We start from the raw sequence: 22,160 nt of genomic DNA, 5'->3' as shown, positions 1-22,160 counted from the left end.
TTCATCCTACTCTATATTGTTCATCAACAGCACTCACTGTTGGTATGATATGATTAATCAGCTAGTGTTTCCATCAAACCATTAATGGTTGATGTCCTGCTGGACGTTGAAGGAAAGACCATCTGGATGTATTTAGCGCCATCAGTCTTCACGTAAATCAACCAGCTTCCCATTCTTTAATAAAGAAAAACATTTCTAAAGGAAGATACTGCCACCGTCAGAGATCATCATGGTGTGTTGAGGGTGATGTGTACTGTTAGTTTTCTTTTCACACTGCATTTTACATATTAACCTGAAATTGTGGTATAATTTTACCAAAGTTATCTAAAAAACCTATGGCAAACTTTAAATAGAACTGCCTTTCTTTTGACAATGTCTTTTTTCTTGCCTCTCCAGCACGATTAATAGTTATCCTGTGGACATTTGGACTTTCTCACATTTGGTCTTCATGTGGTCAATTTCCCCCACCAGAGCTGTGGATCTCCAGCCCCTCTAGACTTTTGGTCGTGTCTCTCTTTGTTTTGCAAGGCACTAACTATGTAATAACATCTGAGAAGTTAATCAAAGGAGCTCCAATAAAGCAACAACCCTCTTTTACATGTAAATAAAAACTTATATTTTGTTTTCCCGTCAGGGAGGCTTGAACGTGTGGTTCAAGGATGATCAATATTTTCTTCCTGCCATTTTTATTGCCATGTCACTAGAAAGGGCCTGCTTAAGACCCTGAGCGTGCCTGGGGGCTGATTGGATTGGCTGAAGGTTGCATTTGAGAGATTAAGCCTTGGTGCATTATAGAGCGGTAGGCGGGAGCGGCAGGATGTGGGACGGGTTCCCAGGAAAGACACAAACTGGGCAGCACAGACATGAGATGACCTTCAGAAGAAGACAAAGAGGTTTGGAGCTCAGAATAGAGAAACTTAACTCTCATCCTTTTGCACCAGACATGTATAGACATCCATATTTCTCTTTCTTCCTTTTTCAAGGTTTTACTGATTCATCATGTCACAACAAAAACAGACTGTGATTTAGAATTATATGTTACTGGTAGAAAAATTGCTCTTGGTGCTTTCATTGCAGACACTGATTGGATACAAAATCATTTCATTGTTTTTTTTGTTGTTTTTTTGTTGTTTTTTTCTAGTAGCAATACTCAAGCTTTGAAATTTGAAATACAGTTACATGCATTATGAAGCCTGAGGGTGGGCATTGGGGGAGGGGTAGAGTATTAGCACTAGAGTTCATAGAGGGAGTTAATTTGTGATGAGCTCACCTGGCAAGGTCAGCCGTTCTCAGGAGAATGAGCCGCTTCATTGGGCATGATGGATGACAATTTATGCAGCTCCCTTACAACATCTTAGCAATGCACTTAAACAAAAGGGGAAAAATCAAGTGCATTTGGTTTCACAGATTAGATTAATGCAGATATTTTCTTTTTCTTCTGGTTACCTTCAAACCTTTCCAATAAGATTTATATTTGTTGACTGAGATTGCCATTGCAGAAGGTTAATCTTATGCTTCTTATACTTTTTGGATCATTATCCTTTTCAAAGATCCAATCATGAATCATTTTCAGTTTTTAAGCAGGTGGCAAATGGTTTTTAATTAAAATATTGCTGTACTTTGAGCATGATGCCATGCCCTCTAATACCTTTGAAAAAAGAGCACACCCTCAGCATCACTGGCCCTCTACCATACTTAACTGTGGAGATAATGTGCTTTGCAATGTATTCATCCTTTGCTTTACATCCACCTGGAGTTTGTTTTGAATCTGATCAAAGTAAGAGTAATATAAAGTTAGATTAATCATTTTCAATTGATTTAACGTCAGAATAATATAAATAATCAGCTACTACAATAATCGTTATCTGCAGCCAGACATCTTCTAGAAATCTAAAAATGTGCTGTTTTTATGACAGTTGCGCTCAAAAACAAACCAGATTTTTATTGTTCTTTACCAAATAACTTCTTTAGAGAGGGTCTAATGGTTATTATGCAGACTTTGCACATCCAACATGTACTTGATTTATAGCATTAAAACAATATAAACAATACAGGATACTTTTCCTCACAGAGTAAATTTATAGCTTAATATGGGCTACTTACATTTAAGAGGGAGGTTAGGCTATCACAACAACAGATACATTTGCTTTGATGCTTTTTATTGATGTTTTGCAGTGGTTTCTATATGTGGCATGATGTGGCAGCTGCCTCCAACTGGACAACCAGCTAAAAGCAAAGGCTTAGTTGAATGTCCTGTTATTTCAGCACAAAATACAATTTATACAGTTAGAATAATTGTTTTCTCACTGAAGCTTGTTTAAGTGTGTTCAGTATTTCAGTCAGGTGCATACAGCAGGGATGAATCAGCTTATTGTCTCCTGCGGCACCTCATCATATTTTAAACTCTATCGGGGACGTACTCCCTTTTAACTTTTTGGAAGGCAGCCATAGAAGATAAACGGATCTTATCATAAAGCTGCATTGAAACAAAGCTGCTGTTGGGTTGCTGTGTGCTGTTTACTATTCTGTTGCTGTTACTGGAGACATATGGTTGACCGATAGCCACAAGACAGACATGAATGTGTTAAAATGAATTTGAATAAAAGGTTTTGATATGGGTAATGTGACACAATTGTGAAGAAAAAAAAGCAAGAGCATGTTCATAGGGGCTTCCCTGCTGTGCAACTCCTGGCCCCACTCCAAGTGACTTTTTTTGCTGAGATGTACCAAAACCTAGATATGCTCCATGAAGCTCTATGCTGTAACTTAGAGCAGTCAGTCCTTTGTTACAATTTAGGATTTTTGGAGAGGTCTTTGTGTGTCCACTTTCAGGTTGAAATCTCTTAGACAGTCAGGCCTGGTCAGTGGGGTTGAACATTCCTCACTGAAGATTATTTTTTCATACCGTATGATGGCAGATTTTAAATTCCCTCGAAATCCCATTATAGACTCATATGGTACTACTATCCTCCAGGGCTTCAGAAGATAGTAGTATTCTTTTGACCACACCATGGTGGTTTCTTTCAACAGTCAGGACTTCCTAAAATATTTGTTTATTTTTGACTGTTCATATTCTTTTCTTTACAAATAATATTCTTCATCCATACATAGTATGTATAGTACACAATAGTATTCTTCTGTAAGCTGTTTTAAAGGATAAATGCAACAAAATAATCTAGATAAGCAGATCTAAAGCAGTCGAGTGTGTGTATGTGTGTGTGTTGGATGATAGACACTAGGATTTATTGAAGACATATGGAGGCTGTTACATTTTTTGACAGGAAAAATGGAAAAGTTAAAAGGTGCTGTGTGTGCATGTGCCATTGTTGGCTTGTACAAATGCACATGCACCCCCGCCCCTACCGTCTATAGGAGAGGAGGTTTTGGATTAGATATCAGATCTGTCCTCTTTTGTCCTCTGTTTGGCTGATGCCTGTCAGGCTTCATTATCATATTTTTAACTCAGATGTTTGACTATTTTCAAGTTCATATAAACCACAGAAGCAGCTATTCTTATCTGGAATAGTAAGTGGTGCAGCACACACAATTAACACTTCTTCTTTTGCTTTGACTGCAAATGTAATTATAACTATACCCGTTTGTATTAAGTTCCTTTTAAAACTCATATTTTCACGTTTTGTCAAGTTTTATCTACAAACTATAAAGCCTTTTATTGTGATTTTTATGTGACATACCAACATAAGGTAATTCATAATTGTTCAGTACAAGGAAAGTGAGGAATTGTTTTCTTTTTATTTTGCTGATAAACATCTGGAAGCTGATGCAATGCATATGTATTCATTGATGTTACATCGTAATACCCTAAATAAAATCTGGGCAAATAAATGCCTGCCAACAACCTCTTTATGGGAAATGGAGTCCTGTATATAATTTTATATACAGCAGATCATCTGGTCAGATGGGAACAAAGATTGAGCTTTTTGGCACACGTTGAAAATGTGTTAGAAAATGTGCATCTCACCCTGATATATATATATACAGTACAGACCAAAAGTTTGGACACACCTTCTAATTCAATTCAATTAGAAGGTGTGTCCAAACTTTAGGTCTGTACTGTATATCTGTGGAGCACATGGTATATATGGTTTGAGCTGATGGATGGATGGATGAAACTAAATTCAGTGAAATGTGAACCAGGTTCCAGAAGACTTGAGAATGGGGCTGATCATCACTTTCCAGCTGCGGATTCCTGAAAAAAGTCTTCAGCTGCAATTGCAACTGAAGACTTTGGAGATCATGTGTCATTCTCCTTCCACACTCCTTTACAAATTGTTAAAATTGTTCATATGATTGTTTAACTTCTCTCTTATGTTTTTGTCTGTCCACAGGAGAAGACCGGACCAGAGAGAATGTGGTGGGCTCCACAGATGCACAGTCGGCCAGTGCAGCTGGCGGAGAGACTAGCACCAGCAGGCGGAGGCTACACTGTTGCGTCAGAGTAACAGCCGTGCAGGTGCGGAAGGCCCTGTGGGGGGTCGCCATGGTGATGTGCGTGTGCTCGTCCTGGGCGGGTTCCACCCAGCTGGCCAAGCTGACCTTTAAGCAGTTTGATGCCCCCTTCACGCTCACCTGGTTCGCCACCTCCTGGAACTGCCTCTTCTTCCCAGTCTACTACGTCGGCCATTTGTGCAAGAGTCCTGAGAGGCAGACGCCCAGGCAGAGATTGAGGTTGGAAGAATTGCCCTCTGTCAGCAAAAAAAAAAAAAAAAAAAAAGAGTAAATATAATATCCAAATTTAAAAACTTGTGTGCCAATTTCTGCTTGCCCGAAGCAAAGTTTGAACCCCTACAGCCCAAATATTTCCATTCCACTGCACCAGGCTTCACTTCATAGCTGAGTTGACTACAGAGGTTTCATGCTTTGACTTAGGTATTTTACAGCTTACATCCTATTACATTACCACACTGAAAAGCATGATTTATTTTCCAGATGTTTGTAGAAGCAGTCTGTATACGTAGGTGATGAATGATTTTGGTCATGGAGGTGATCACATCATTTGAATTCACTTTTTTTGACGACTCACCCAGTGCTTTCTGGCAAAACTTTGTAGTTTAGCTAACTAACAACCATTCTGTTTCTGTACAAGAAATAGCTCAGCTCTACTGTATATAAACCAGCTTCTTTATCATATTGTAGTTCAACTAGCAATATAATCTGTCATTTCCATATTCCCAGTTGGGTGACTTTAGAGATCAAGATGCTTGTTTAAAGAGGCATTAGCTCTGTACGTCCGACACAGTTTTATGATGTAAATCTTCCTTCTGAGATGCAACCTCTCAACTGGAGCTGATCTGCTCTGACTGTGAAATGTTTCATCTGCTTAGTTTTCTTCTCAAACCATTAACCTCTAGAACCCGACGGACCCACCGGTGGGTCCAGCTGTCATGTGACCTCGGCTCGCTTAGGGTGTAAGAGGTTAACAGAACTATGAGCAGGACATGTAGGACAGTTATTGCTGCAACACAATTCAAAGCTAAATAAATAAAAATCAATCTAATCTTTAAATCCAAATTTTGATTAATTAAAATTGTATTTAGACTTTTGATTTGATGAGGTCTCACTCTGCAATGCTTTTAGAAATCCCACCCTAAATCCGATCACTTACTAGAAAGAAATGTTTTAATTAGTTTTGCACGTGTTTATCAAGATATAATTGCACAAGTTGATCAGTTTGAAAAAGAAGATTAAATTAGATGTGTACAGGTATCAGAGAACAATTAGCAAATACGCAGCTTTTCTACAATATCTGCTGTTGTCTAATATCTGTCCAGGTTTTGACTTTCATCATGAACCAATTAACAATCTTTTAAAATGTTGATTGAAGCAACCATTTCTGTTTGCAATTTGCTAACACAGAGGTCAGAAATTTGCAAAGAAATTGAAAGTGCAGAAGGCACATTAGGTTGAAAAAAAGGGGACAATAAAAAAAGGCTTCCAGGAAGCTTAGAGGCTGCAGGTGTTTTGAGACTCCTCTATTATCCCCATGTTCTGACTCTACTCCATCTTCATAATTTTATCCTTTTATATGTAGCGCTTTGAGAAAAGTCCAAAAATGCTGAGCTTAATATTGTCATTAAAGGCTGTTTTAGATTTCTTTATGGAAATGTCCACAGTGCAATAACTTATTCCTGTGGCATTTCAAATAAACGAACACAATGGAATGGTACTATTTCCTCACAGGATTTGCCCTGGTTCCACGCAAAAAAGTTAAAGCAATATTTATTTTATGTGTACAAAAACATGAATCCATATTAAATTCCTTTCCATAAATCTTGATGTACCAGGAATAATTTGATTTGCTGCTTAGTGTTTTTCTCTACATTGGCAACTCAAGCTTTGAGGCACAAACCTTATTTTTTTTATAAATTTTTATCAAAATCCAGAGATTTTGTTTATGCCAGAATCAAGACTTTCCACAGGTATGGATATTTTGAGTCACCACAGAGCAGCATGCCATGTTATAAAACAAACCATGAGGTTGAAGGATGGAGGGCAGACTTTTCTTCAACAACTCAGGCCAATAATTTCTAGTTTGCCAGTTTTTATTGAAAGAATTTTCTAGCTGGAATCTCCCTTTATAGATCAATGAGCTGCAAGTTTTCAAAGTTGCTGCGTCTGTGGTTAGCATATTCAGCCTCTGATTGAGAAATAAATAAATATATGGAGGATTCACTCATGTTGGTATGAAATGCTAAGATGTTGGACCTTCATCAAAACACTTCTGCAGATGTTTTTTATCAAAAACTTAACATGATGATGAAAGACAGCTTTTTTGTGGTAAGAAACTTCTTCCTTTTATCCAAATAATTTTTATTTGTTTTTAATGATTTGTAGCACATCCAGCCCTAGTTGTAGCTAAAACTAACATATGGTAATTCCTTAGACAATTATATCTGCGAACTTGGAAACAGATGTGAGTCCAACGAACTGGTACAGCCTCAAACTCTTTGTAATAAAAATCTAGAAAGTAAGACCTGCATTTGTATTTTGCTCCATTTTCAATTACAAGTTTTTGGGTGTATGTTTCAACCATCTTTGAACATCTAGACACTGATTTATTTTTATTTTTCAATTTTTCTTTGCAAAATAACTAAAACAAATTCAGACTAGCTGTAAACATTCTTGTATAAGTCTTGACAAAGATCCTTATTAGGATTTATACTGGACTTTGATTGGACCACTCAAAATCACAAATACAATTTAATTTAATCCAACTGTAAGGTTCTGGGTTACAGTAACTCAAAGTTATTGACTAAATTTCTTTATTTTGAGATTAAATAATAAAAAAAAACACTAATAATCTTTGATCATATTCATGCCCTAAATGTCATGAGAGTCAAAAAAGCTAATTAGATAAAAACTATATGTTTGCTGTAGATGATGTTTGTGTCATTATAATTCTGCTTTTTCAATGACTTAACAACAGTCATTTAAACAGGGCTTCACTACGTTGGGGGTTGAGTCACAAAATTCTTCCAATTTATTCACAGTGACAGGAGAAAATTAATCGCTTTGTGGCTTTTTGGCAGATCTTATTGTATTTCTAAATGTTTACTCATTTCTCCCTTACACAGTATGATGTGGGACAAAAATCTGTTTGATCAAACTGCTGAGGTGGGAATTGCTATGCACACTCATTACAGATAAGTTTTTAGGCTACAGTGTGATGAGACAAATTTTTTCATTTGAATAAATCTTAACCTCAGTTCCAAAGTAGTACTACAGTGCTCTACATTTTGCATTTCTACACAGGGAGTGCTGCAGGTTTTTCGGGGACGAGGGCCTGACCCCCAAGGTGTTCTTCACCAAGGTCGCTCCCTTTGGCCTGCTGTGGATCCTCACCAACTACCTGTACCTGCAGGCCCTCAGGAAGATCAACACAACAGATGTTTCTGCACTTTTCTGCTGTAACAAAGCCTTCGTCTTTCTGCTGTCCTGGATTGTGCTCAGAGACCGCTTCATGGGGGTTAGGGTGAGTGTATTTGATTTGCTGTATCAAATCACAAGAGAAAACATATTTGTATCAGGAGATGACTGACAAAAGAAGCTGCAGCATTTCATCCTTTTTAAAGTTTTTTTTTTTTTTTTGGCATAAAAGTGACACTTTGATGTAAGAAGTGACTCACAGAATTCCCAAAAATGCTTGAGCTATTTTTACATCAGCATCTATGGGTAAATCCTTTGTCTCTTGGAATCTACTGAGTCAAGTGATCCTAATCTTTTAATTTAGTGTTTCCTGGCTTTTATCTTGCAAAATAATGTTTTTCACGGATTTGTACTAAGATCAAATCATGACGTGTAGTCAAAAATAGAGAAAGCAATTGGTTTATCTTATTTATGGTTATCATAGACAAACATGTTCTTCTAGATTAAATCTATTTCATGATGCTTAGAGAAGAGACATGGAATTCCATCACAGCATAAAAAATTGCAACTCCTCTCTTCTCCTTCTTCACATCTTCATGCTTCAGGCTAACAGTGCTGTGGAAAATATTTTACAAATTTCTTCTGTTTTATTTGTCACAGCTAAGTAGTCAAATTATCAAGCAAACTGTAATAATAAAGGTAACTAGAGTAAATATAAAAAGCAGTTTTTAAATGATTATTTCATTTATAAAGAGAAAAACGATCTCCAAACCAATATGGCTCTGCGTAAAACATTTAATAGATAAACCAGATGTTTTTGGTTCAATTTCATCAGCCTAACCAAATCCTGTTTACTGTCTGAATTGTAATTGACTTACCTGTCTGACAACATGGAGTAGGAAGAATGAAGATCTCAGAAAGCAACACGTCATGTCTCGATCTAAAAGAAAAATTATTAACAGATGAGAAACAAAAGTTATTGACATTTGTCAGTATGAAAAGGTTTATAAAGCCATTTTTAAAGCTCTGGGACTGCAGCAAACGACTGCAGAGAAAGGGAGTTTAGCCTCGCTATGTTTTTGTTTCATTTACATTTATTTAGAGGACAACGGAGGTCATCCGATTGTCCTCTCCGTAAAGGCAATAGAGGACAATTGGATGACCTTCAATTGACGATCAGGTTCTATTTGTCCCTCTCTAAGCTTTTGTACAATATAAATGGGACACATTTTATCTTAGCTCTAATGGTCAGTGATAAGTTAAAATGTTGCCTCCAATTAAGCAAATAACTCTTAAGGTTCTTACTTGGTTGTATGAGTTAAATAAACAGTACTAGAGAGTAGAATGACAGCATGTTCAGTCACGATGATCCTGTCTAATTTAATCTTGTCTTGCCTGGACAAGAAGAGACAAGCAGAAAAGTAATGGTTGGAGAGTGAAGCGTGCCCTTCTCTTTTCCCACTGTAGTTTCTAAACCACTCACCTCTGCAGACGTTACGGACTCTGCAGAAAGCATTGCCCTTATTTAAATTTTTTTCAAACCCTGACAAACCACCCTATCATTCTCTCATGCGTTCCCCCACTCCCTACTGCCATTATTTGTAATAAAAAGCGTCAGTAAGGCAACCGTAAGAATGCTGCTTGACTGCCTCTTGTACATCCTCTCGCTCTGCTCCTTGGTGGTGAGGACTGCATTGTGTGAAAAGTCTGCAGCAATGCAGGGGATCTACAATGGGTTTGTCACAGAAGAAAGAGAAAGATGGAGTATGCTAAAATGGCTTTGTTGAACAGATGTTAGCGATATATTAGTGTTATTGTGTCCCTAAAGACATGATAGTAGTCCGTTACCTTCTTTTGTGGCATCAGTGGAATCACTATGAAGAATTTATGGGAACCTATTATGTGAGTTGTGTTTGGGTTTATGTCTTATAAGGCTGAGTTTGTTCATTGTTCGCTTACACAGTAACTTGCAAAAGTGTTCAAAGGAAGTGTTAAGAAATTCACTCAAAAGCTGAAATTGAAATGCACAAATGCACCTTACTGTTCTGACCAAAACTGATAAAAGATTCCTTCCCACTCCAAGGCATTTTGTGCAACATTAGATTGTACTAATAATGTTGAGATTGCCTGAATGCTATCATTGTGCTTTTGTCCTGATAAAATGTTTGAAACATCTTTTAAAAATGTACTTTCTCCTCAAATGTATTAGTTCTTTCCTGTGAGGGTAATACCTATGTTTCTCTTTTTGACAAAGTACAGAACTCAGACCTTGAAGAAATACACTCTTCCAGACTGTAGTATTTGTATCCGGCATGTTATGAATTCCCTGTCCTCTGAGGATTTAAACAAAACCTTTTGAAAGAATAACAGAATCAGTTTTTCCCAACAGTTATCTAATGTAGATAAAGTAAAAACACTTTCTTCTGTGTGGGTGAGAGCTTAGTCACACCGATGAGCAGATAATAGGAAAATACATTTTCCTACCAGAGGAATAAGTAAACATTCTAAAACCTTCTGCCCAGAGAGACTTGAATGAACCTGGAACAAAGGCCCAAGCTGGTTCTGAGAAAATAAACAGCTTCTAAGAAGCCTGGAGAGTCTCTCCATCTTGTCTGATGATGACGCTGTCTTTTGGCACCCAACCTCACTTTATTAGGATCCTCTTGTGAATTCTTCCAAAGTTTTCTTTGGAGACCTGACAGGTGTATAGAAATCCAACTTCTTTGTGTCTAAAAGTCACTTTTCAAGCCGACAGAAGTCACAAATGAGGATTACCCCATGGTTCACTCCTGGGGCCCTTTCAGTTTAATATCTACTTGCTCTCACTAGCTCAGATTATAGTAACTAATAATATTAGTTGCCTTAGCTAAATTACAGTGTGAACAAATGAGATTTGAACCCAGGACCTTCGTCCTGTAAGGCAAAAAAGCTGACAACTGTGCTTCCATACAACTCCAGGCATTCTAAACTTTTAAAACTTTATTTCTAAATTAATTTGAAAAGTACAACGTGAAAAATTTATTCACTTTGCAATTTTGGTCTAACTTGTGTTGGTCTGTCAGATAAACTGCTGTTAACACACATTAGTTTGTGTTTGTAACTCTAGAGTTCGAGGAATATAAATACTCTTGCAAATTACTGTCATATGTAGCCATATCCAACACTGTTTGTGCCAGTAAAGGTAAAGTCTTGCTTTTTTTGAGCTTCTGACAAAACGCTTGTGCTGAAACATCTTTCGTTGTTGCTGATCCGGCAGGCAAACTGGCGTTCACTAAAATGAAACGTACTGCTGTGACTGACAGGCAGCCTGCAGTGCGGAAAGAGCAATTTTGCCAAAAGAAGAAAAAAAGTGCCTCGGTGCTAAGGCCAAGCAAAAACACACGGCTCATTTATCTTCTTGACACCTTCTTAACGCAAGAGCTAATCCACTCAGCTGGGCTCCACCGTGAGCCCAGCGCCGATTCCTGCTTTTTGTACAATTCTAGGAAGAAAACAAAACATGTGACAGACACAAATGAGTGATGCTTATTTGGGTACATCCAGGCTGACTGCGAGCGGGATGAAACAGATGATCTGGTGTCATCTTGGAGGCATGTTAATCATAAAGGCAGAGAGTGGGAGAAGTGTGGGGGGACTGCTGGATCATGGTGGCGTGTTTGGTTTGTAATCACGATGGCAGCGCAATGGAAATCAATGTCAGCACTATAGAAGCTGCTGCTTGTGTACTGAAAGCTCTTGCACTCTGAACCCAAAGCGTGAAGCGTGACTGTTAGGATTTAGAAGAATGTGAATCAAAAATCAGATGCCTTCTGCAAACAAACCGCAACTCAAGCCTTATTAGATATTTTGTATACCCTTGTGGGGCATTCTCATTTAAAGAGCAGGTGAAACCTACTGGGGCCCCAAACTGCAATAAAATATTAATTATCATAATTACTAAACTAGATAATGTGTCGCCCATCCATAACTCACTGCTGCTTTGTCTCTCCACAGATAGTAGCAGCTATCTTGGCCATAGCAGGCATTGTCATGATGACCTATGCTGATGGGTTTCACAGCCACTCAGTCATCGGCATCACTCTGGTCGTGGCATCTGCTTCAATGTCAGCGCTCTACAAGGTAGACTCTGTTTTCATTCAATCAAAGCTCAGAATCAATGAGTCTAAAGGCTTTTTATTGATATATTTGGCCTCAAGGGAGCAAACATTCAAAATGGCTTTGCATATTTCATCTGGCTTATTTATGAAATCCTTCTTAGGTGGCAGAAGAGAGGAAAAGATTATAGTGTAAAAGCCTCATTCTTTATTGCAGTAACGACATTTTACAGAAATTTAGAAAAATCCAAATGTAGTTCATTCATTGGGGGGGGGGGGGGGGTGATTCATGTTATTAATATCTTTTAATAAAAGCAACACTGGCACAATTATTGATACCCATGATGACAAAGTCTAAAAAATGAACAGAACTGAAGAATTGTTTCTAATCTTGCCCTACTTTTTTCAATTCAACATGAGCTTGGAAACCTGTAATTAGTCTTGACTCTTTCCTTGGGGTATAAATATTACATGACACAGAGACCCATTTCTTTTAGCCACCGGCCACAAGGCCGGATGAGGACCTAAATGTATTTTTAACCACACACAAAATCTGTGGGTGATGAGCTGTAGAGGGCATAAGAAATGACAATGGACAGAGATTATGCGAAGAGGAAGGGGCAAAGTGAGATATTTTGACTTGCAAAATGCTATATTTTGTTTTGCTTCAGTTTGTTAGTGTTAAATTGACAACAAAATAAAGCATTTTTAAAACATACACGTATATTTTGTTTTGCTTCAGTTTGTTAGTGTTAAATTGACAACAAAATAAAGCAGTTTTAAAACATACACGTATATTTTTTTTACTAGGGAGTTGAGAGTTTGGTAAATGAAGTTGCAAGTTCACATTTAAACTTTTAAAATCTAGCAAAGTATGCAGTTTCATAAACTACAGTGAAATGACAACTTTTTTGTAATTGTTCTACAAGACTACTGTAATTTTATTGTGATAAAAATGTGATGAAATCATAGTAACCATGTTATATAATTACTGTGCTACTTTAAAGAAATTACAGTTAAACTAATCAAATTACAATAAGATTGTAATAAAATTACAGCAAACCTGCAATAAAATCACAGTAAAAGTGAAAGTAAGGCTACATTTTTTTTACAGTAAGGATACCGTAAAAAAGAATTACAGTAAGGTTACTGTAACGTTACTGTAATTTCTTTACCGTAAATTACAGTAACTGGCTGGCAACCCTGCTGCCAGTAAGTCACTGTAAATTCTACAGTGAATTTTCTTACAGTGCACCCTACTGTCTTTGTGTTCTAATGTGATACAAAGCAACAGCCATAACATGGCAGGTAGCTGGCAGGCAAACCCTCTGTAATACCCTTCAGCTCTATAAAGTGGGAGAGTTTTTTTGGGTTTTTTTCCAAACACATTTCCCCTCTTATGTATCCTCAGGTGCTCTTCAAGATGGTCCTGGGTAGTGCCAAATTTGGAGAGGCTGCACTCTTCCTGAGCATTGTCGGAAGCGCCAACTTTGTTTTCATCAGTTTTGTGCCAGTAATCCTGTATTTTACTCATGTGGAGTACACTGGCTCGCCTGCAGATATCCCCTGGGCCTACCTCTGTGGAGTCGCAGCATTGCTTTTTGGTATAAGACAAATATGAGATTTTCATACAAAACCAAGAGTTCTCCTTCACATTCTCAATGCGTAACATATTTGTAATATGTTTTCTCTCAACAGCTTTCAACATCCTGGTGAACTTCGGCATTGCAATAACATACCCAACATTAATTTCCCTTGGCATTGTCCTAAGTGTCCCTGTGAATGCCAGTAAGTGTCTCAACCTTTCATCCAGTCCTGAATCTTCAGATTTGATTACAATTTAAAATTTTGTGGGTTTGGAATTAATAAATATACTCTTAAAGTCAGTTTAAGTGCCAGTGATATGTTTATATACATGTGTAGCTGTTAATTAACATTTACTGATTTTATTGATACACTTGTGCCACACCTTTCACTAAAGAAATATTAAAACAGGCGTTGAAAGACTCTGCTTAATGGACCAATTAGGTACTACAGTAGTACGTAGTACCTAATGCAGTGTCCTCGTCTTGTTGCAGCAGGGAGTTAGCAATTGGTATGACTAACATTTTCCTTATTTTTTTCCACATAAGGTTTATTCAAAAACATTATAACAAAGACATGCCGTTAATTTGCAAGAATCAAAATGTCCATGTGTGGATCGTTTGCACACATTATTTTTAGAAATTTAAAAAGGTAACTGAACCCTTAAAGATTTCTTCTGTTTTGCATTTTTTGGCACATTTATTGTTTCAGATCAGTATTAAAAAGACTGTCTTAGGAAACACAACAAAACTGCCATAAAACAGTAAAAAAAATTTGCATCCGTGTGGAGGAATTTTGGTCCAGTCTTTAGAACTGTTGTAATTCAACCACAGTGGACTGGTGTTCAAAGCTTATTTTTTTGCTTGTTTGTTTGTTTTTCTGTGGACAGTCACATTTTCACAAAGGGCTGAGTTGTTTTGGATATATTTTTCTCTTAATGCAAGAAATCAACATTTCAAAACTGAATTGTATATTTACTTATTTTTGCTTGATATTAACATTTTGAAGGCAAAAAAAAAGAACAAACAGAAGACACTTGTGGAAGTTGACACAAATACCTGCTTATAGTCCTGTATTAACACATTCTGGTTTGATTTCCCAGTGGTTGACTTCTACACCTGTGACATCAATTTCAACACAGTGCGCCTGATTGCTGTGTTCATCATCTGCCTGGGATTCCTCATGCTGCTGCTGCCAGAGGACTGGGACCAGTGTATCATCCGGCTCACTACAAAGTTGCGTAAACGGGACGATCCTGCCGAGGTTGCCGGGGAGACGGGCGCCAACGCAGGCCTCAACTGGAGAGGGAGAGGCAGGACCTCCCTGTCAACATATGCACGTTGACTCCATTATAACTAAACGGGGAACATTAACACATCTTATCTGGCTAGTGGCTAGTGGCCTACATTGTGTTTTGCAAAGCTACCATAGGTTTAGACTGTGTTATGATCAGACAATTCAACAAAGGGAGAGAGATACCAGAGCCTCAGAATGCATAGGAATTAAACACATTCTCATCTTTTTTTATTACTTAAAAATGGTATCAACTATGACTAAAGTCTCACTCTTGCAGAACCTTTAAATTCTTCTAATTATTCATCATATCCCTTAAAGACTTGCCAGCTTGCCTGATCAATTCCAGTTACAAAAACAGAAAAAGAAACACGACAGGTTCGCATTTACTCACATTTTCATCCAAAGAAAAATGCCTGAGAACAAAAGAAACCCCTTCCTGCCTTTTCTGTACTGTACATAGCTATATTTCACACTTGGAATGCCCTGGGAGCTGTGGACTAATAGGCTCATTTGTTGTGAGGAGATCTGTCTGATCATCTGAGGATCAATCGGCGCTAAAAACACATCTTTTCAAAACTCCTTTCTTTTGGATTAGAACAGAAGAGCTACTTTTAACCTCCATCCTGTGGGTCTGGGCTTTCATGGGGCTAATCTTCCACAATCATTGCTCACATCTCAATATGGCCAACATGAAAGTGTCTTGAAAAAAATTCGAATTTTTTCCACATTTTGCCAAGTTATAACCATAAAACTCACTGTGTTTTTACAATCTAATGAGATAGATCAATACAAAGTGGTCCGTAGTTGTAAAGTGAAAGGAAAATATGTGATTTTCAATTAAATCTAAGAAGAAAGGGGTTCATTTGTTTTCTGACACTCCCTGATTCAATACTCTACAATACTAAGTCTTTCCAGTATAACCAAACTCAGTCATAATGAGTGATCCCTGGCCCTTACATTCCCATGGCCCTTCAGATTATGGGAATTGTGTGTCAGAGGTGATGCAAAGTGTTTCTGCCAGCAGTGTATCTTTTTCCCTTCACCTACCAATAATGTGCTATTTTATTTTTATCTATAACATAAAATCCCAATAAAATATATTGTGGTTAGAATTTGACAAAATGTGGAAAGATTCTAGAAATAAGAATACCTCCACAAGGGACTGTATTTAAACCAGTACATTCTCATTCAGTGCATGAGATACACAAAGTTTGGTTGCTAAATATATATGTGCTTCAAGAAACCCAGACAATGGGTTTGGTTAAAAGCTTACTTCAAAACCAGCAGCCAAAATGAAAACTAACCAGTTATTAAATCTGAACATGAATAAAGGCAATCCCCGAGCTTCTTAATATAACACATTACACCTTTTAGACTTTTAGGCTATCCTATAGAGCTACAGCAGTTTTATTTCTGGAGAAAACAACAGATGGTAAAAATCTATCTCACTGTGACTTTAGGAGAGAGTTTATAAAACATGGCGTGGATTTTCTCCAGCTTCTATACAAAAGTAAAATATATCATTTGATCTATTTTCAATGATCATATTTCAAACATTCGCATCTTTTAGGAAAAGGTAAACAGGAGAGCGAGTGAGGCCCTCGCCTTGTGAAGCGACACACCTGAACTCTGCCTTGTTGTGAATGTATGAATATCACACTACACACGCTCACTACGAGCTGCTAATACAGTGCTACCAGACTGCTGCAGAGAGATACACTTTATTATGACTCTCCTTGTCCTCATCTGGATGAGTTATTGCTTTTTTTTTTGTGGGGGGACAATTTCTTGATGTATTGCAGAAGACTTTTTATATCGCTTTTTGCATTCAGTTGCTGACTCACTTCAAGGACCTGTAGGAGAAAAAAAAATCTGATGACTGAAAACCACAGAACGAGCATGCACATACCAGCTGAAATGTCCACTTCACTGCATTTTTTTTATTTTATTTTTTGCAATACAGTACATTTAGCACTGTTTCCCATTGTCATTTTCTATGGCAATAAATAATTATATTGTATTCCTCTGGAATTAACGCAAGACTTAAATGTAAACCTTTGTAAGGAATGATTTTTACACTAAGATGATGCAACATATGGCTATATCACGTCTGAGGAAGAAATATTTAGAGCGTGAATAAATGATGGATTTGTTAGATCTGCTACTGAGTGTCTTCAAGTGTAATCACATGACGTAAGATATAAAAAGATTTGTTTTTGATAAGTTTCCTTGACAAGGTTTGTTCTTCCATAGCTTTCTGTTGTGGTTCAACAATTAAGGTAAAAAGGTATATTTATCGTAAAAGCAAAAAAAATATATTTTGACTTACCATATTTGCATCGTATCTACAATGATTATTTTTAGTTTGTTTTTTTCCCCAATAAAGTAATTGATAGGAGAAATACAAGTCTGCAACATCAGTTGCTAGTGATAATTCTGAAAGATGTAATATCTAATTAACTTATTCACTCAAAAGTAAAACAAATTTTTTGTATTTTACAGATTAAATGCACACGGACTAATCCATTTCCAGCAGTTATTTCTCCTTGCTTTGATGATTATGGCTGAAATAAAGACCCAAAATACAGTTTCTAAGAAAATCAGAAAAAAGTCATTTTTAATACAGAACTGTCATGTTCTCTCCATGTTGTTGCCAACACAATCATGGGAAAGACTACTGACTTTGCAGTTGTGCAGCAGACAGTCATTGAATCCCATCATAAGGAGGGTACACAACAAGAAGCTGCCTCTTCACAGCTTGCATGCACAAGCGTAACCTCATTCTTCAGAGGATTAGAAAACAAAGTCGATTGTCTCGAAAGACTAAATTCATCCTTCATACAACTTCTGTATTTCTTGTTTTCATTTCTGAATTTAAGTTTATCAGCTCCTTAGGAAATCCCAGTCCAAATCATGGCAAGGGTGGAGAAACACACAGTCTATGTTGCAGTGTGAAGTTATCACAGTCAGTAATGAATGGAGGAACTGTCATCTGTTGGTTCACTGTTGTTGTTTTTTTTCTTTAATCAAGTTCAAAGTTAGTCTAGTCCTCTACCAGGTAATGTTAGAGCACCTCAGAATTTCCTCTGCTGATAAACTCTATGCTGCAAACACTGCTAAAAGTACCAACATCTGGTTTAATGAACGTGGTATTCCTGCTTAATTGGCAATTTGGCAAGCAACCTAAACCCCATAGTTTGTTGTCAAGAGTAAGACTGATGCAGATAAACTGAAGGCTGTTATTAACCAAGTAACTTGGTTTTCTTTAAGCCCTTACAGCAGATCACCTCCCTTCCACACTGCAATGATGCAGTAATTTATAGAAAAGGAACCAAAACCAAGCTCTGAGTGTATTTAATACAAAGTACATGAATAGACTTTTCAGTACAAAGTCGTTTCAATATTAAAAATTCCTTTCTTTTTGTCTTTAGAAACATATTTTCAGAGAAACTGAGTTTGGGGATTTATATACTAAACAGATTTTAATTTAGAAATGTTTTAATGCCTCAATAGGTCTTTTGGAACTGAACTACTGAAACAAATGACCTTTTCAATATTATTCCAATTTATTAAGAATCAACAGTAAATAACTAACAGACATCATGCTCCACTGTCACTGTGATCTGGCCATAGAAAAAAGTGGCCTGCCGCTCCTTAGTTAGAGCGGAGAACGGAAGTCTGCTGCCCTCTTGAGGACGAGAAGGGACCTGCAGATTGTGTGTCTTCTCACTATCAGCCTCCTGGAACACAGAGGGCGTGTTTTCATGGTGGTACACGTTACAAAGATACACCTCAGAGTGGCTTTTGAAGTCGGTGCTAACAGTGAAAACAGACGAGGAGAAGTTTGAGTTGTCACAGTTCAAACTCTCTGTGCTGGCATGTGTACTGGGATGGGCTGTGGTCAACGTGCCTGGGTCAGTAATTCTGACGTCATCCCCATCTCCTCTGACCTCCCATTCTGTGCTAAACAAGCTGCACAGATGAGCTCTAATTCTGTGCCAGAGTCCCTGAAGAGCAATCTGGAAGCGCTGGCTAAGCAGAGCATACAACAAAGGATTGATGTCAGAGTTGAGCAACATCAGCCAGTAGGAGAAGGTGATGGCAGAGTCTGGCACGAGGGTGGACTGGCCTGTAATGGCAGTTTCTGTGGCCTGAACCAGAGACACACAGATGTAGGGTGTCCAGCAGAGGAGGAAAGCGGAGATGATCAGGATGAGGCGCAGCGCTCCATGATGCGGCTGCTGGTGGTTTGGCTCGGGTGGCTGTGAGTTTTTCTGAGCCAGGATGGAAAACAAACCCCTCACTTTGTTTCCCTGCTGTTTTGGAGCTTCCTGAACAACCTGGCTGATATTCTCTCCCTGTTTATTGGTTTGAGATTCAAATTCATTGTTCTTGTGACATTTAACACTCCAGGGTCTATGGAGGTTCCCGCAGTTCTGTTGGGATGAATCCCCTGGACAAGAGGGGGACCTGCTGCGCTGGATGGAGTCGTGTAGGGAGTGAATCCTACGTGCGTGCCTGCGTGCCACCCTGATTATGTTCACATAGCAGAAGAGAATCACCACTGCAGGCATGAGATAGATCAGAGCAGCCATGAAGGCTGTGTAGCTGACAGTGCTGGCCCAGGTGATTGCACAGTTATACATGGGGACCACATAGCTGACAGAGCTCCAGCCCAGCAGAGGAGGGCTGCAGATGACCAGAGCCTGAAGCCAGATCCACAGGACCACAGCAAAAGTCTTCCACAGGGTGCAGCGGGAACTGTAGCGCAGGCAGTCCATGATGGAGTAGTAGCGGTCCAGAGCAATAGCAGTCAGTGTGAGCACAGAAGCTGTGCAGTACACAGTGGAGGAGTACCCAACATATAGACAGAGAACCTGGCAGAGGAGACATAGTTAATGGATCAAAGACACTAAAGGTCACCTAAACAAAAAACATAATGCGACAGGACAGAATATGCTTACAGGACAACACACCCATCCTGGGTTCATGATGGACATAGCAACAAAAGGCATGACTCCAATGCCTACCAGGAGGTCACTGACGGCCAGGTTCAGGATCAGGATAGACGTCACTGCATGGAGGGTCTTGGTAGCTGCCACAATAATGATGACAAGAACATTGCCTGCACAAAAACACATCGTAGAGATTCAAACCCTGAGGTCAGAGGTCACATTGGCTGGACTTTAACCAGCCAATGGTTAAAGTCCATTGGCTGGTTAATGGACTTAACCAGCCAGTTTAGAAATCATCCCAAACCGTGGAAGCACAATTCTGCCTCTTTGGTAAAAAACAAACAAGCAAAAAAAAAAAAAAAAATGGATCTCATGTATTTTGGATATTCATATCTGAATTACATGATATTTCAGAGATACAGAATCTTTTTTTATTACAGTGGCAAAAAGACTTATGAACTAACCCATTTTATTCCTAGATGGAAAGGGTTTATTAAATCATCATAAAAACAAAAATGCTAGAATTCCTAAGACATTTTTTTTTCCATTTATAAAATTACAAAATAAAAAAAGTAGGAGCATTTTGTTCTTTTTAAATCTTATGGTTAGTGTTTTGAGAAATGATAATGTTCTTAAGTTAGATACACTTTCAAAATTTAATCTATTTTCTCTTCCTGTTCTGCACCAACAGTTTGCTAAAAGAAATTTTAAAAAAGTCAGACATAGTGTCACATTTTCACACACAACTTAAGCGTAGGTTGTAATGAAAAATTTAATTATTTCAAAGTTATGGATAGTTCATTACAGATAACTTGGAATGTGTTTCTGACCTGGTAACAATGAATTATTATTAACAAGCTGCAGGTGTTAATAAATACAGGCCAGCTGATATCACTCTGTCAACCAGATGAAATCAGATGAAATCAGATGGGCAGAATGGTTGCCTTAAAAGGGAGGAGGTGTAAAAAATTTATTTTGCATTTGTCATTCATTACATCTAAGAAAATAGATGCTGTCACTATTACTTTGCATCAAAAGAGCCTCACAGGTAAGATTATTGGTGCCAGTAAGATTGAACCCAAATCAACTATTTAGGCAGTAACTTCAAGGAGAGAAGTTCATTTGCTTTGTTGGTAGTATTAGGGTTCCCAAGAAGTCTAACAGGTGGGGGGGGGGAACCTCCTAGAGAGGATTTAAATGAGGAGTTAATTTTCCACCAGTGACAAGCTTGCTCTAGAAATAGTGTAATCATTTCTACACACACATAAAGGCACTGGCCTAGTTTCAGAAAGGGATAAAAAGAAACCACTTTTCTATCTGAACAACATTCAGGACAGACTAACATTCTGCAGGAAGTCACTTAAAGTTTCCATCACAATATTTGGGACACCTTGACAGAGGACGGTCTAGATAAGAAAATGCGTCCAGAAACCACTCATGTGGGGTTGCCTCTCGTCCAGAGGATGGACTCACTAACAATTTTGGCTAAAATCATCGACATTAATAAAAGAAAATACACAGAAAGATCAAAACATCCTACAAGGTGAACTTTACTAAAAGACTCATGCGTTCACAAACCCTCATGTATTAGGCACTGATATTTTGAGTCTATTGACACTAAACTCTCATTGTAACTTATGTTTGAAGTTGTGACTTTTTCTTATTACTGAACGAGATCCAAAAAAATCATGGTAAAAATCATAAAAAGCAAGAGCTTCAATATTTCAGGCACAATTTTAATGTTATATTTCCTAAAATATCTTGGAGCAAAATGATCAAATATTAACATGTTATCTTCTCTACAGCAATAGAAGTAAAACTGTAACTTAAGTATTCTCAAATTAAATTTTCTACAGAAAAAAACAAAACATAACTGTATAAAAATAAAGATGTAAGCAATATTTAAGTATTATAAACAAAGTTAGGTTTCCACAGGTCAGTGTCGTACCTATGATAGCTCCCAAACACATGAGCACCAGAAGAGCCTCCAGCAGCAGCCGGGTCTGCTTGGACAACCCGCCCTCCGTCTCTTCTGTTTGGCTTGCGTTGATCCCCGCAGCCTGCAGAGGCGACCTGAAGCCATCCTGATCATCCATACTACTGTAACTATAGAACTGTCGTGTTTACATGTTGAAGAAATGATAAGCATTATATCTTTGAAAAAGCAAGTGATTGCTGTCTCTTGTGACCCATATCCGCTTGAGCTAATGACCGTCTCCAGGTAAAGCAGACAGTTTTTTTATGCGAGGGGGAGGAGAATACACACATGCAAACATGGCTGTACTCTTTAACCCTTTTAAGGTTTTAGTTCTTAATGTTTTTTTCTTAATAATTAGTAATTTTA

The 22,160-nt window shown here is 37.9% G+C and overlaps 2 protein-coding genes and 1 long non-coding RNA gene across 5 annotated transcripts in view; 2 read left to right on the top strand and 1 right to left on the bottom strand.

Annotated features, from left to right (window-relative positions):
- slc35f3b (solute carrier family 35 member F3b) overlaps window positions 1-17,430 on the top strand; it is a 51,415-nt gene extending 33,985 nt beyond the window's left edge. For both annotated transcript variants that reach the window (XM_044136720.1, XM_044136721.1), the window contains 6 exons: window positions 4,350-4,689; window positions 7,774-7,993; window positions 11,881-12,006; window positions 13,393-13,585; window positions 13,680-13,769; window positions 14,668-17,430. In XM_044136720.1, the coding sequence (XP_043992655.1) occupies window positions 4,350-4,689; window positions 7,774-7,993; window positions 11,881-12,006; window positions 13,393-13,585; window positions 13,680-13,769; window positions 14,668-14,909 (1,211 nt within the window). In that variant the 3' untranslated portion in view covers window positions 14,910-17,430. The remainder of the gene's footprint in view (window positions 1-4,349; window positions 4,690-7,773; window positions 7,994-11,880; window positions 12,007-13,392; window positions 13,586-13,679; window positions 13,770-14,667) is intronic.
- Window positions 75-919, top strand: LOC122842655. Of its 2 annotated transcripts, XR_006372594.1 has the most exons (3): window positions 75-232; window positions 397-600; window positions 705-919. It is a non-coding gene; the product is annotated as an uncharacterized LOC122842655 (long non-coding RNA). The 2 variants fall into 2 exon arrangements; XR_006372595.1 differs by lacking the exon at window positions 705-919 and having other exon boundaries at window positions 397-633.
- Window positions 17,431-18,341: 911 nt separating the features above from the next.
- On the bottom strand, window positions 18,342-21,994 carry LOC122842422 (5-hydroxytryptamine receptor 1D). Its single transcript, XM_044136255.1, has 3 exons — window positions 21,765-21,994; window positions 19,826-19,986; window positions 18,342-19,738 (listed from the first exon to the last, which is right to left on the bottom strand). The coding sequence occupies exons 1-3, from the start codon at window positions 21,910-21,912 to the stop codon at window positions 18,452-18,454; spliced, it is 1,596 nt and encodes a 531-aa protein (XP_043992190.1). The 5' UTR covers window positions 21,913-21,994; the 3' UTR covers window positions 18,342-18,451.
- Window positions 21,995-22,160: the final 166 nt, after the last annotated feature.

This window comes from Gambusia affinis, linkage group LG13 (assembly GCF_019740435.1).
Source record: "Gambusia affinis linkage group LG13, SWU_Gaff_1.0, whole genome shotgun sequence".
In the NCBI taxonomy this organism is placed as follows: domain Eukaryota; kingdom Metazoa; phylum Chordata; class Actinopteri; order Cyprinodontiformes; family Poeciliidae; genus Gambusia; species Gambusia affinis.
This window is presented reverse-complemented; position numbering and strand designations above follow the sequence as displayed.